Source organism: Rhipicephalus sanguineus, chromosome 11 (assembly GCF_013339695.2).
Source record: "Rhipicephalus sanguineus isolate Rsan-2018 chromosome 11, BIME_Rsan_1.4, whole genome shotgun sequence".
NCBI classification, from domain to species: Eukaryota; Metazoa; Arthropoda; class Arachnida; order Ixodida; family Ixodidae; genus Rhipicephalus; species Rhipicephalus sanguineus.
The window spans coordinates 34,258,003-34,273,793 of NC_051186.1; the positions used below are offsets into that span (position 1 = coordinate 34,258,003).

The following is a 15,791-nucleotide window of genomic DNA, read 5'->3' on the forward strand; positions in this document are numbered from 1 at the left end:
CAGATCTGTCTTCCAAACGCCACGAACAACCATGCGTAGCGGTGAAGCTTACGCTGGGGCTAATATTTGCACTTTTTGACGACAACGGCGCGCTGAACTGAGCTGGCACTAGACATCGACAGTCGATTTAAGCACCGGTCTTCGACGCGCCAAGCCTGTCGATCGGCGACACGGTGGGCACATCGCCTGCATAAAGAGAGTGCAGCTTCGCCGCATGGCTGTGGTTGCTAGCCAGACCTATGCGCAACTCTGCTACATAAAGGTAGCATATACAGTGACTCTAGGGCAGGGTAAGCCTAACCGCCACATAGTGGTCAAACGTAGTAATATTAAGCTTTGGTCTTAAAACTGATCTACAAGTTGGCTGCTTGGGCTCCTTGGGAAAACAAACATGACAAGGAAATCTTTTTTTGGGCGCGTATAACCTTTGAAGAAGAGAACAGACCAGGATAGTCCTTTTCTTTTCTTCAAATGTTATGCGCAATGAAAAAGGTTTTTGCTTAGTGCGGCAGGCTGAAGACGCTGCCAGGGCCCACGGGATCATGGCCGACGTCTAGGTTGGGTCCCCTCTTCTGAAAGGGGGAGGGGATCTTTATGCTAATTAAATAAAGTTCGTTCATCATCATCCTGTCAGGTGAACAGGTGAACTCAGCTAGATGGTTTGCGTTCGTGGTGTAGTAAGTGCAGCGCTCACGACAAGGACGATGGAAGAAGAAGAAACAAACGCGCGCATGCGATCAACCTCGGTGCATGTGCCTAGCTGATCTAATAAGGAGCGAATTTTCTGATCACCCAACATCACGTACTACCATTATGTAGAATGCCACTAATAAATAGTTGACTGAAATAGGTTGGTTTGGCAGTCAAATGATCCTTATTTCAAAGGTCATAAACTGCAGTAATACTCACATTTTTGGTGTTTTTTCTTCTCTTTATGCCCATCGTCGTCGTCGTCCTTATCTAAAAAATCAAGATGCATACGTTCTAAATGCAACCCGGCAAGTGCTATATACAGCCCTAGTAGAATAAGCTCAATGCGATTACGATGGCATTTTCGGTTTCGCTGATGTTAAAAGCAATACTGACATTTATAGGCTGTGGCCATTGAGCTGTGGCGCACCAAATGAGTACACGTCCGTGTGGCAACATGCGCAACATTCCTTCTTTATCTCAAATTGTCGCCGTGTTTGTCTGGTTTTTCTCCATTACAAACCTCCGATCTGTCTTGATAATGCCACACAGAAGAAACGTGTCATAAGGAGACATCGGTGTTGAGGTCAGAACTCCAGCGCATAATAAAGCACGAACGTACGACTAAAACACGCTTGGCAAGTGTCGGACTGCGCGTGAGTTGATGGAAACATGACACATAAAAAAAGAAAGGAAGAAGTTGTATGAGCGATACGTCTGTTACGTTGTACGTATAGGAAAAGAGGTTGTTCGATCGCTGGATAGCCTAAGGTTGCGATGAGACTGTGCATGTATGTTGTCCATTCGTATCTTGGTTAGCGCGCAGAATAATTCAGTTGGAAGTGCCGCTCGTCCTCTCGTCGTGCTACTTCCCTTGTGTGTGCTTTATTTCGTGGCTAATTAATATCCCTAAAAACAGGCATAGAAACACTCTAATAAATTTAATACTATATTTTACAACACTTTCTTTTCTTTGAAGCCATGAGCATCAGTTTATTCTAAAAAACATGGGTATATTTCTTAAGGTGCATGTTATTACGCTTGCCAACAAAAGCACTGAAACAGTTATCGTTTCTGACGTTTTAGTTGCTGTAACTATCACCCACCTGCTTATTTTTCATTTTTTAACGAATATGTACCTATATAATTTGGCCAGTCGCTCATCCGTACGCAGAAAGCCCGCCCGGGCAAGGAGTGCGCATGCGCTTGAAGGTGCGATGAGGGAGAGAAAGAAGCGCTCATTGGAAAACGATACGTCGGTTTCTGCTTGTGTCGAAGTGTCCCATTGGTGATAAAAACCACGTGTTTTGGGACGCAGGTGGTGCAACACACAGGAATAAGGACGTTCTCTCTCTGTGAATTTCAAATTTCAAACATTAATAACTTAAAGCCTCGAGTTTAACAATAAAGCAGAATTTTTAAAATCGCTTGGCTCATTACAAGCATGGTACATTTATAAGCAAACGCGCCTACTAAAATTCTATCTATATATAGACTGTGGACTGTGTTGCTCCGAAGTTTGTCTCTAATCTTCGCGTACCCGCGGTTCTATGCCGCTAGTATACGTCGTGCGGAACTGCTGCGGCGGCATACCCCCCCCCCCCCCTCCCCAACTGATACCAACAGATCTAGAGGGTTTTGTGTTTATCTAGAGGGTTTCATACGAGATATGGCATACCCCCCCCCCCCCTTTACAGCGGCGGCTCCCCCAGCGGCCCCCCCAGCTAATACCAGCACATCTAGAGGGTTTTGTTCTCTTTTAACCAAAACTAAGTTTTCTCGATATTCACGACCGCTCCAGACGCGTGGCAAAACTGCTTAGTCTTCTTGAACACTAGTTTTGTCAGCATAAAAATTCGCTATGTCGCCATTTTAGCAATAACAAATTTTAGCTTAAACAGTAATAAAACATCACCATTTGTTCAAACGTGCTGACCATGCAAATATTATAGGTAGCGGGAGAACTGCCCTTATGGGAATTAGTAGGGTGGTTGTACTGCACGAGATATGTCACCAAGTTACGATCCCTCGACCTTGGTAACGTATTTTGCTTACTTTTGAACTTCTTAATGCATCTGATGATATCAGCTTTATGGGGCATTCTTATTCTTACCATTCTTACCTCAATAAAGCTATCAAGATGCCTTTCCTACGTTGAGGAATTACAGGAATGGAACTGAACTGCCCCGCCACTGCAGGAGTGAGAATGGGCTAAGTTTGTTCAGTACGAGGAATTGAAAGGAATGGAATTGTGGCAAGTTCAAGTTCCCCGAAATGGAATTGGAATGGGATGGAGGCGCCCATTCCGCAACACTGGCCTGTAGTCAAGTCTCTGGGACGGTCAGATGGACGTGAGAATGTAGTTCCTTCGTTCTACGTCGCGTCGTTTCTGCACGAGCCCACGGTTTTGAGCTCTTCAATCTTCAAAACACTGGGTCAGTGCTACCAGGGGAACACAGTTCCTTGCAGCACTGCCTTCACATATCAACCAGGATGTTTTAGCCTTACGCGCTGCAGTAGTTTAATGGTTATGGTGCTCTACTGCTGTCCCGAAGGTCGCGGGATCGAATCCCGGTCGCGGCGGCCATTTTCTATGGGGGAGAGAATGCTTGAGGCCCGTGTACTTATATTTAGGTGAACGTTAAAGAACCCCAGGTGGTCAAAATTTCAGAAGACCTCTACTACGGCGTCCCTCATAATCATGTCGTGGTCAAACAATTATTATTATGATGTTTTACCCTTACATGCAAGACCATCAAACCGAAAAATGATGCAGATAATATAGGGCTGAAAGATATTACAGGGCTTAATGGGCGGACAACATTGCACGTTTCTGTGGCTGTAAGTCCAAAATTTTGAAATGCTAGATCAGTTCGAGTAACACGGCTCGAGCCATTTTATAGACATTTGAAGGACAGCGTATCCACAGTCTTGAATTTCATTTTCTCATCGCAATGCAGAAAATGCACACAAATGCGCGGATGCAATGCTGTTCGATTTCATTACATCGGAATAAACTATTACTTTCTATGCAATGAAAGGCGATTCGGCATTTTGCTTTGGTTATCCGGCATCCGCGATCTCTCTTTTCTTTCTGTTTTTGCACCGCAAGGGCCTCCGAAATTTTTATTGAGCGGCATGCACCCATAGGGTTAAATGGTGTGAACAGCAAGAGTTAAAAAATCTAAGTTGGCCACCAAACTCGACTTAACGCAGTTCTTTCCTGTAGTAAACGAGTAATGAAGTGGTGGTTTGTTTCTGGCTTTGCACAGACTGGTTTTTTTTTTTTTTTCGTGCGTGCGCTCTATATCTAGCTCCCTATAGTCGGCTACAACCTAATAAAAAAAATGCCAGCTCCACCCACAGACCCTCGGCGCACACGCCCTTCACGTGTAAAAAACAGCCACGCTAGCTGGTTTCCGCTCAAACCTTAAGTACTTTCTCTCAGCTAATGTAAATAATACGCATATTAAGAATTATAAGTTCGTCGTTACTAATTTAAACATTCCTGTGGCTGACCAGCGATGTCAGAATCCCGGACGAAATTTACCAGGACGTTCAATTTTCCGACACAAACGTGGGCCTGTATGGGAAAGTCAGCTACCTGAAACACTCGAGAGCTTCGTGACGTCATGGACATCAGTAAGTGATATTATCTGTGGGAGACACAGCGATGACTGTGGGCGAAACTGTCATTTTTGCTTACGTTGTAACCAAGTGTAGTAAAGTCACTAGGTTTATTTTGACGAGAATGCACGCGGCGCCCATGAGCCCAAACCTCCTGTCCCTGCTCCCAGCTAGATAATGACCCGCCACGGTAGTCTAGCGATTATGGTGCCCGACTGCTGACCCACAGGTCGTGGGATCGAAGCCCGGCCGCGTCGGCCGCATTTTCGATGGAGGCGAAAATGCTTGAGGCTGGTGTGCTTAGGTTTAGGTGCACGTTAAAGAAGCCCAGGTGGTCGAAATTCCTCCACTACCGCGTCTCTCATAAGCATATCATGGTTTTCGGACGTTCAACCCTTAAAAGGAGAAGAGAAAAGCTACATGATGGCCGTCGACCATCACTTGAGGCAGTTTGCCCGGGTCCACGAGAACCGAGGACGCATTGATGACGCTTGTTGGCCATGGGAAGTTTGTACGCCCTGAGGTGGTCAAGCGCACGGAGCCAAAGATCACGACTTTTCTCACTGCAAAATAAATTCGCAGTTCTCTCCAGAACACGGCGGTGTGTTGTCTTTTTTGTTTTCTTTAGGTTTCACGCACAAGCCTTTCGGGCCAGCCTCGCGGGCTTTTCACACGTGCACACGTTGGTGAGCGAAATACAAAATGACGGGGTCGCTTTTGAGTGTTGCAATCTCACACTTATAGATTTCAAAGAACCGAAAATTCTTTTTCTAGATTCTCCCCTTCTCTGACTTCCCCATTCAACGATATAATTTAAGCACGGCTAGATCATTACGTCAAGTTTCAGCTGTACAAAAAAAGTGTGTTAATTAAGAGCAGTTTTCACTAACATCGTGTGCATGCACCTTGACGATAGCGCGTGGTTGTATGCCGCTTATATCAGGTGACTTAGAAAAACAGATGGCGTCATCTATTTTTCTAAGTCACCGATATAACAGCAAAAACTGTAAAAATCGCAGCTCAGTTGCGCATAGAGATACGAGCTACTTTACGTCCCGAGAACCATATTTCACGTTTATAGAAGCTGTCGCGCTATTATAGCACGCGAGAGGCAAATATACAAGTATCGCTTGCAAAATGAAATCAAAGCATGACATAGCATGAAGTTCGGAAGGGATGCGATATTGAGGAACGCTTGCAACGCCAGGGCTCAATTTACGTCATGTACTTGTTCAAACATGGTAAACTGTACTTACTCAGTTTATTTAGTGCATTTGCTGTTATAACCGTAGTTGCTATGCTTGAACCAACACCAGCCACTGTAAAACAAATAATATACAACAGGTGGAAACCACTGTTATAACGGGCCGTTGAGCTTTGTGTATCATAGAGATGAATGATGAATTTTAAACAGAAGCAATGACATACGCTGTAATAAATAACTTCGGCAAATTATGGTCTTCAACAATATTTCATGTAGACCTAAAATCCACTGCGCACTCTTCTTACACTTCACTGCTGCATGAGCACGCCCGAGGAGGGAAGAATTTTATGTTATGACTGTGTTCATACCTTCTGGAAACGTATTCAGTAATCACCGCACCAATTAACGTTCATGCGTAACATTAATCTTAGTACTTTCGTACTGACCTTGCACCATACTGCCACGCCCACTTCTTATTTTATTTTGATGTATTCGGGTTTCACCCTCAACGACGATTAGCAACGCTCGACGCTGACCGCGCAGCAGTGTTCGAGAAGCTTCGCGATTGTAGTAGATCACTTTGTTAAGATTGCGCGCAGAACGCGAACAGCCTAGATTATTCCAGAGCTTGCGCGACCACCAGTGATAAGACTGGAAAGTTCGATGCGTGATGTATAAAAGACGCCGCGTCCCAGCCATGAGCAGTTTTTCGACGGTCGACGCTCTGTTCGCCGCTATCAGTGTATTGCTGTAGTTTGACTCTCAGTTTTCCGGCCACAAGTTCGGCCAAATAACGAGTTTCATCTTGGACGCGCTGACTGCTGTCTTCGTCGACGTCACAACCACGTGACGATTCAAATAAAGGCGCTTCTAAAACGACAAATACGTGCGTCTCATGTTACAAAACGATGGAGGTGCGAGCATACTTCAACGGCAGCAATCTAAGGCCTTTCAGTGCGTAGCACTTTAGGGAGCTGCTTTGCCGTCCGTCCACCGTCTCATGCCGCATGGTCATACAGTAGTCAATACAGGACCTAAAACAAGACTAGCAATGCTTAAAACCTCTGCAAAATAGAAAGTCCAAAATAGTATAAACTACAAAACTAACCAAGGATATCGCAATAATTTATCTAAAATCGCAAAAACGCTTCTGAAACATGCTGGCTGATAGCCGCGCCGCGCAAAAGAGGGCGCCACCGCCTCGGCAAGCGCACGATCGCCGAGGCGGTGGCAAGCGCCAAGGAAATCGCTCGGTTGTCTGTGCTAAGCACATCCTCAGATTTCACGGTAGTGGAGCTGCATTAGGTGCAGAATATAGAATTACACAAGCACCTACACAAGAACATTATTTTTGGTGTATGTAGCAACGGTGTTGCAACTAGTTGGACTGACCTGTGATCGGCGTGAGTTGTTCTTTGGTCATAATCGCTTACGCGACTTCCGTCAGTCGGCAGTGCGAATAAGTGATTAGAGCAAAACAGTAGCTTTAGACGTTGTTGGATATACGCAAGAAAATTGCTTGCTTGTTCCGTTCCGTTTCTGTGGTCCAGCATTTGACAAAGTTCACCCCAAATGAGAGTTCAGTCGATAGGGTCGTTGAACTCGTTGCCCAACGGTTAGACACAGCTGGCGTCCTAAATTACGTCACCACCTCTGGTCGCTATTTCGCCCGTCTCGCACTGTTTTGTCGAACAATATTCTAAGCAGCTCATTCTGCTAAAGAAGGTCAAACAATCAGTAAATTGCATAAAACAAGGAACGGCGCTAAAATAAGGCCCGGAAAGGCAGTACTGAGATTGCTGTCGTAGAAAAACCACCCTGTATAAAGATTTTGGTAAGGTGCAAATGCTCACTTCAGCCATAGTGTGCCACACGAGCCCTGTGTACTTACACGAGCCAATCGCTGTGGTCGCCATCGATCCAGCCATCATTTCTGAAAATAATTACAAATGCATCTTTAGAGCACATACTGGACACTCTAAGCTTTGTAAAGTAAAAAAAAAAGCGCAATATGCGCGAAATAATAAAATTGCTTCAGGAAGTTCTTCAACTTTATCCTGTAAAAGCTGCATGAATGTGCAAGTAGCGAAATCTACAATGCATTAGTTTCGACGTGTTCGTACAGCATACTTTTTCCATGGAAATAAATACGGTAAATTCATAAACGCATACGCCGATTATAGCGATGTGATAAGAGAAGGGCGCGTTTTAAAATGCGCGCTAGTTGAAAGAGAAGCAGGCGAGACCTCCTAACCTTTCTTTTTTGCCTTCAAGGCCTAAACGCAATGATACACGTGTAAAATGTTTGAATAATGCGGTCTAAGCAGTGCACAAACGGACAAAATGAAGCATTGATTATGAGCTGGGTGAATTGAAAGAAATAGGCTGGCGTCAAGTCATCATTCCATCCATATCACAAATATTTAGAGTACATTTCTGCGAAGAAAAGGGAAGGGAAGGTGTACTTACTCTCCATCAGACTGCTTCCGCCTCCACCCATCATACCGTAGCCCATGCCCATCCCGGGCATGCCCATGCCCATTGCGCCCATGCCCATACCGCCCATCATCCCAGGGTTCATTCCCATCCCTCCCATGTTATTAGCATTCGCATCACCTGAAAATGCAAAAAGTAGAATACCGTTATATTGTGTACTATAAGATTAGAAATCATCGCAGTGAGGAGCAAGAGGAAGAATAGATTGACCAAAAAATTTATTGGAAGTAACACGTTGTCAGCACAGGTGCCTCTGCGCGCGACTAGTACCACAGTCCTTCAATACTGAAGGACTCTGCTAGTACGCTTGCAGAGGTATTGAGTTCCTTATTTCTTAAGCCGTCCAATGCGCGCTTTATTTGCCGGCGCTGTCTGCATCAGTTGCTTAGTTGATTTTATTTGCTGGATTCATTCTCCGTGACTGTTTCATAATATATTTTTGCAAACCTCGCTCTGCAGCCTCTGCTACTGTCAGTAGCCACGGCTACATAAATTAAAGCGACCAAGTTTGTTCTTCTAATCTGTAAGAGAGTAGAACACCATTCTGACACGTTCGCGTGTTCTGTGTGAATGAGTCTAAGGCACAACCATTCACGACAAAATGAAAGCCAACAGAGTTGTAATTGCCCGCGCGTTTATTGAAGTATACATGTAGATTCCTAAATTTCTCGTTTTTATAAACTATATATATAAAGCATCAAACAAACAATAATTCTCTATTTCTTCGATGTGCTTTATTTTTTATCTTTTGCGCAACGTCGTTGGTGCGCTTTCAGCATTCGTAAAGCAACTAGGTCCTCAAAAAGTCACTATAATTGTGTAGTGAAATTAAAGATTTTCATGTGATCGTGCGTTTTCCATTGGCGTCTGGTGGGTGCAAGTGGGAACAGACTAGAATTCCTAAGTCAACAAGTACCTGCCTTTTGCAGTGTATTCGGAGGCACCAAAAAGCATAGAACAAGGGGGGCGGTGTCGGCCCGGCCTTTTTTCGAAAACATAAGGACCTATGTGAATTGCGCTTACTTGTGGCAGACCATAGACATTGTGGCGCTATTTTGTATACATATGCTACCGTTAATGAGGGGATATGGCGATTATTTAGCTTAAGAGCGAATGGCACGAGAATATTTATTATTTTCTTGCATCAGTGGACATTATTCACATGTCTATGCAGAAGTCGAACCCACAGGTATTGATGCGATATGCGAAGCCGTTAACATTTAGGGACATCATTTCTGTCTACTTGAATTTCTCTACATTAAAGGGGCCCTGCAACTTGTTTTCAGCATGGTCAAAAAACGCGGCCGATCGGTAGTCGAGGCTCCCGAGAACACGCGAGCCAAACATTATAGCGCAGCACGCCGCCTGGGATTTACAATAAATTCTCAAAGTCAGCTAAATATCGCTTCCTCTTCTCTCGGCAAATGATGCTATTTACTCAGCATCACTGCGTCATTAACTCAAGTTCCACGCCATTGGCTGATTTGAGCATGACACGATCGGTAGCTACTGCGGCCGCCACCTGTCGGCGCTCGCTCACGCGATCGCACTGAAAAGGCGCGCGTTCGAAGAAAAAAAAGAACAGAAAAAGTGGCTAAGGTCACGAGGCGCGCGTGACGTACCTTCCTTCCCCGTGTCATCCCTCCGTTCTTAGCATCCAGCGCTTTCGTCGGGACGAGAGAAGTGAGAAAGCAATTACAGCGTGCGACAAATCTTCGTAACTCCGCTCGTACTGGTCGGATTCGAAAAATGTTTGCGGCGGTCGATTCGTGAGGCAATAGGCTTTTTTTATTGGTGACATTCCATGGCTACTCGGAAAAGTAAGGCACGACCTTTTTAAAGAAAATTTTGCAGTGGGCCCCTAAAAATACTGGGAGACTAAACTTGCACTAGCCGATTCACTTACAACATACGCAACTTCGGAGTGTCTAAATCAATAAAAAAGAAACAGTTACAGTTGTGCGCCTACTCCGCGTAAAATTGGCTTTTTTTTAGCACGAATGCTTGAGTTAAGTCATTGTGTTATACCTGTGTGAATGAGCTGTGCATCCAATGCTTTTGTACGACAACTACGTAGTCTTCTTTTAAAGCCTCACTGCCACAGCCACTGCCATGAGTATTACATGTGTATGTTTACCCGATAAGTTTAACATACACAACTTGTTAACCATAATAATCATCACCAACATATTTTATGTCTACTTCAGGACGAAGGCCCCTTTCAGTTATCAATTTACCATGTCCTGTACACGAGCTGATTTCATTTTATGCCTACAAATTTTTAACTTCGGCCATTTACCCTCTGCCGTCGTCCTCCGCGCTTCCGATCTGTTGGTCTGCATTTCGTCACTACTAGCTACACCTGTTTGTTCTCTAATGAACTCTCCTGTGTCTCTCTTGTCTTAACATTACGGCTTTGTTCCAGTTCCATCGCACACTGCGTGCTTCTTAACTTCTCGAGTTTTATTTGTTCGTTTTTGTGCCACGTGTTAGTACTGGCAACATATTATATTGTTAATTAACAATATACAACTAACAATGTATTGGAAACATAACAGCACAAATTGTGTATTACCGCTGCAATAGAACCAATCGCTTGTAAAAATTGTCATTGTCGGATTCATAAAAAGTGATGATTCAAATCAAATGAAGGAAGGGCGGTAACTCAATCTACCAGAAGACCCCTGGCCTCTGGCTTTGATCGTGGTCCAGGCCACTGGTACCGCTTAGAAGATTTAATCAGAGCTGCGCGTCGGCGTCTCCTTGTGCTACACGATACGGATGTTACGTCGCGGGGTCGGTAGTCTTAAACACATAACGAAAATGTGACTTATGTTTTCTATATGTTTGAAAGTATTGGAGTGCATCATGTAGTGGTCACAGTGCACAGTGGCGTACCTATCCATTAAACGCATGGCATATCTATTCTTTTATAAGGCAGACGGTAGTCAGACTTACCCATAGATGAACCCGTATTAGAGGCCGTCGTAGTAGCTGGCGCTGCCGCTTCAGTACCTAAAGGTATAGAAAGGATTGTATGCTGTAAGGGTAGTAGGCGTTGTTCCATTGTACTTTAATGCACATAAAAGCATTTAAACACCGAACAAAAGGATTACAGACTTCGTTTTGCGCTGTCAGGATTCCTTTCGAAGCTATACGCATTTCTAACTACTAATGCCGAGTGTTAGTGGTCGTCCAGCTACTCATGTTTGCCTTTGCACACGTGACACAATTTTCATTATTTTAAATAATAGACGAAGGTGTGGTGTACTATATTCGACGGCTGGAACCAAGGAATTTATGCCGTTAGTTGTATCGATGTACTTCTCGGTGGTGTGCCTTCTGGACCAAAGTACAACGTTCTTCTATTTTGGTACTTGTCCTAATTGCCGCATGTCAAGTAAGTGATACTCTGACTCGTAAGTTCTAAATTAGGGATAGTTAAAATGTACGTTGCCCTTTTTTTATATGCTTTCCGGTAGTAACAACAATAGAAAGAATATTTTGTTAAGTACGTGTGGTAGAAGTAATGGAGTGGGTCGTGGTTACACTAACCTTCAAGAGATAAATTCTCAATATGCTATTATTAGAAAAGGAAATAAACGTTGTATAGATAAAGCATGTTCTATTTGTGCTTATATCCACTCGGTACTCCTTATCTGGTGAACAGTTTGACAAATTAATTCCGTTTTCCGCCTCTTCAAGCTTTCTCGCGTTTATTTAAACATATGTTATAGGTACATAAGAGCCTGAACTAGGAAATCGGGCTATCTATTCCATATATATTATGTATAAACTCACGTGTTTCTTCGCTTCTATTTTCTCATGATATTTTGTTGCCAAAAATCCTCGCTACAAAATATAACGAAAAAATAAAAGCGCAGAAACCGGTGGCATGCATTTAGTGTGACTCCGAGCTTGAACGTTCGGAATACCGTCTCTCAGAAATAAACGTTTATTTCATTCATTCATTCATTCATTCATTCATTCATTCATTCATTCATTCATTCATTCATTCATAGCTTCTAGCCACACTACAGACTATCAATATGGCTCACATGTCTGCATATCATAGTTCTGCTGCGCATTTGGTTTCTGTCTTTTTTCCCGATCTTCCGCTGTCAAGCTGTTCACTACTTGTAGGAGGTCACATAGAAACATGTTGTTTTCAGATATTGGGATCTATATATCTGCAGTGGAGAATATAGGGAGCTTAATTTAAATGACTATGCTTGAGTATTATTAAATGCGAAGCATTTCTTAGGGAACCTTTGGCACTTTGAGCGTTTCTATCTATCTATCTATCTATCTATCTATCTATCTATCTATCTATCTATCTATCTATCTATCTATCTATCTATCTATCTATCTATCTATCTATCTATCTATCTATCTATCTATCTATCTATCTATCTATCTATCTATCTATCTATCTATCTGACTGTCGGGTCATGACATGAATGACGTGAAAATGCTGTCGCGTACATCGTCAAACCCTTTCCTCCAGACACGTGTGCCACATATCCGTTTACCACGGGCCGCGGTGTACGGGTATGCGCCACAGGTGATTGATAGTTTATATCTACCCAAGAACGGCGAGAACTGACATTGGTAATTTAAATGCGAGAGCGTTAAGAAAAACCGGCATCGGCAGCGTTGACCCAAAGAATGGAGAAAATAAAAATTAAGATCCCAGAAGCAATCGAACCTAAGCATTCTGCGTGGCAATCAGGCATTCTACCACAGAGCAACGCCAGGTCTATAATCTGGTTTGTAAAAACAGCCTATGCAGTTGTAATGTCGGCGTAATGTCAATTTTGTTAGTTGTTGCTGGCTATCTAATTTTACAAGAAAGTAATAAACACTACATATGTACTCCTACGATACAGGCGTCATATCAGATTAGCATCTGTGGTTCCAGTGTTGGCTCTGCTTTTATAGCAGTCTAATAAACATTACATTTGTATTCCTATGATCTAGCAAGCTATATTAAAGCATTGCTCGACCCCGGAGGAATGCATTAACGAACGTTACATATGATATTCACATTATAGCACCATAAGGTGCACTTAGTTTCGATAATACTGACGTATGTACTCTAACGTGAGGGCTAACGTTACGTCGCACCATAAGTGAGCCTGTAAACGCCAGTGTTGTCGACGTGCCTGGTAAGACCATGATGTGCACAAAGCTACTACAATTACAAAAACACGTCGATCCACCTCGTAACGATTGGATCAAAGCCATAAAATACAGCATAGAAACACTCGCTGACTGCTTCGCATGAAAGCGATTCCTACAACGCGTGGGATCTGCCGAATTTTTCTGTTCTGTGCGATTTCGTGGAATGTCCTCGCAAATACTAAAAAGATAGCGTCTGTCTGTGCGTTGACACTGAGGGTGTGGAAAGATGGCTTGTTGGGCATCGCATGGCAGGCCTTTGCGGTAACCATACTGTTAAGGGTTAGAAGACTACAACAAGTCCAGGAAATTTATAATATCAGAATAAATTACAAGTTCCATGAACTTGCAGGAAACGCTGGTTGAGGAAATGAACGACCGCTGAAGAGGCCACCTCGGCCTCTTCTTCAGCGGTGACTGTTGCGAAAGGCAACCGGAATAACTTTCTTGAAGGGGCTCCCCAACACCACACCAACCCTCAATTTGGTACAGATAGATTGCGTATACTGAATGATGGGCAGATAAATATAGTAAGAATGTCACCAAAAGGCCCACGCAGTCCAAAATAATTTAACGTAGAAAGGTCAAGATACAAAAAACCTATGCTTGCCCTCAACTCGAATTTAGCCAGGTCACATGTACCCGCCTCTGTCACCCATTAACCGAATGCAGCGCTGCGAATCGCACAACTCAAATCGCTTACATAGCGGATGTCTTGACCCCCCTTTCGTCTGTTCTCTCCATTGCATCGGTCACGGCGTTACCACAGTAACAGAGAACGTGGAGCCGTACTCCAAGAAAAAGGGCGGTGTCACAACAATGCACCGCTATGAAAAATCATCCACAACTTCAGCCGATGCAAAGTCCTTGGAACATGGGTGTCGCTAGAGCCAATGTTTGACAAGCGCACTTCTCTTGTTCAAGGCTGCAACAAAGAAGACAAGGCCACTTGTCGAAACGTTGGCTCCAGCGACATCCGTGTTCCAAGGAACTTTCATCGCTTCAAGGTCATCTCTTCCTCTTAACTACTAAATTTTTTGGATTTCCTCAAGTTGAAAGCCACTCAAGAGTGCACGGTACGTACAAAACGAGGCTACTTGTAAAGGTACTCAGGCGGTAAAAGAAACTTTCACGTGGAGATAAACCTCGAGTACAAGTTTCCGTATGCTCGAATGCCACTGGCGAGGTCGCATTCAATGTACGTACCATGCTATACGTTTGTCGTTTGTTTTTCGTTTTTTTTTTGTCAAAACCACACGTGTACTTTTATTTTAATATAAAAGTGCAACAAACGGACCTAAAACTAACCCATATACAAGTTTTTCCGGTAGTAATGTGTCTGCAACTTCGCTCTTGAGGAATTACGGACGAGCGTTTAGTGACCTTATTTCTTAGCGCCGCTGCAACTTTACATGAGGTTGTCAAGGTAAAGGAAAATGTTATTCATAGCATAGTTTTTAAATCGAAAAACTCAGAATCATAGTGGAGCGCGCTGAGTAATAATTGCAGCTCTACACACAATACTGGTCAGTCGACGTTCCACCTTTCAACTTTAACTGGTGCCCTGTACCCTGTAAAAAGAATTAACACTGATTCCTGCTCACACGATTCTCCAGTAAAGCTGTTGGGCAAAATGACAAATAAAAACGCAAAATGAACTCGGCGTCTTGGCGGCGTTGGCGCTTGCTTTAAGCTTCTAAGGTACCAGCTGTTGGATCTTGCATTGTCTGCATACGCTCTCCTACGTGGGTGAGGACTTCTGGGCCGTGCCTGCACCTTTTCGCATGCACTCGGCAACCTGCCTGAACAGGAACTATGCAAGGGGCATGGTGTCAATTAGCCTTGCTCCTGCCGCTCTTCTATCTGTTTTATATACGTTGTGGAAAAAGCATAGGTCGGCAAACTCACTCATGAGTGGACTCACTCACGCTGACTCAGATCGGGCCGTGAGCCTGAGTCTGAGTGAGTCCGGGTGAGTAATATTTTGGTGAGCTTGAGTACGAATGAATCCGGTTAAGGAAAATATTGGCTAGTTTCAGTACGAGTTAGCCTTAAACGCGAAATACATTTCTGGAGTGAGTGTGAGTGAGCTCCACCTTTTATTGCCAAGCTATGGTCTTATCTACTCATCTTCAGCATTACTATCAGCCTTATTTCGGCTTACGTTTATACTCAAGTTAATTTACACGCACGTCACCGCCCGAGAATTCATGCGCCACCTCAATATTTATAAATAAATAAATAAATAAATAAATAAATAAATAAATAAATATTGATTAGAGCCGTGAGTTAAGGGGGGGAAGTGCCACGACCTCCCCCCGCAAATTCTTTCATGGGGAGTTCTTGATAAAAATATCTCGTGTGAGTCACCTATTTCATAAAAACATGGCTGATCCGCCTTTCAAGGAATCGGTATAACACGGAAGTGAAACATGTCTTCACAGGGGTAGTTGAGTGTTTATTGTGCATTGTTTCGCCACAAGGGCGAAGGAATTAATGCTATAGGAACAAATTGTAATGTCACGCGAAGAACGGCAAGCAGCTCGAAACTTGCCGTGCGCTCTAAAGCAGAAAGGACGTACGAAAACAACAT

The 15,791-nt window shown here is 43.7% G+C and overlaps 1 protein-coding gene across 15 annotated transcripts in view; it reads right to left on the reverse strand.

Moving 5' to 3' along the window:
* Nucleotides 1–15,791, reverse strand: part of LOC119374518 (histone-lysine N-methyltransferase, H3 lysine-79 specific) — a 79,670-nt gene that overhangs the window by 45,105 nt on the left and 18,774 nt on the right. For all 15 annotated transcript variants that reach the window (XM_049410866.1, XM_049410864.1, XM_049410863.1 and 12 more), the window contains exons 5-9: nucleotides 10,976–11,032; nucleotides 7,991–8,137; nucleotides 7,413–7,454; nucleotides 5,574–5,636; nucleotides 910–960 (exon numbers count right to left, since the gene is read on the reverse strand). In XM_049410866.1, coding sequence (XP_049266823.1) covers nucleotides 910–960; nucleotides 5,574–5,636; nucleotides 7,413–7,454; nucleotides 7,991–8,137; nucleotides 10,976–11,032 — 360 coding nt within the window. The remainder of the gene's footprint in view (nucleotides 1–909; nucleotides 961–5,573; nucleotides 5,637–7,412; nucleotides 7,455–7,990; nucleotides 8,138–10,975; nucleotides 11,033–15,791) is intronic.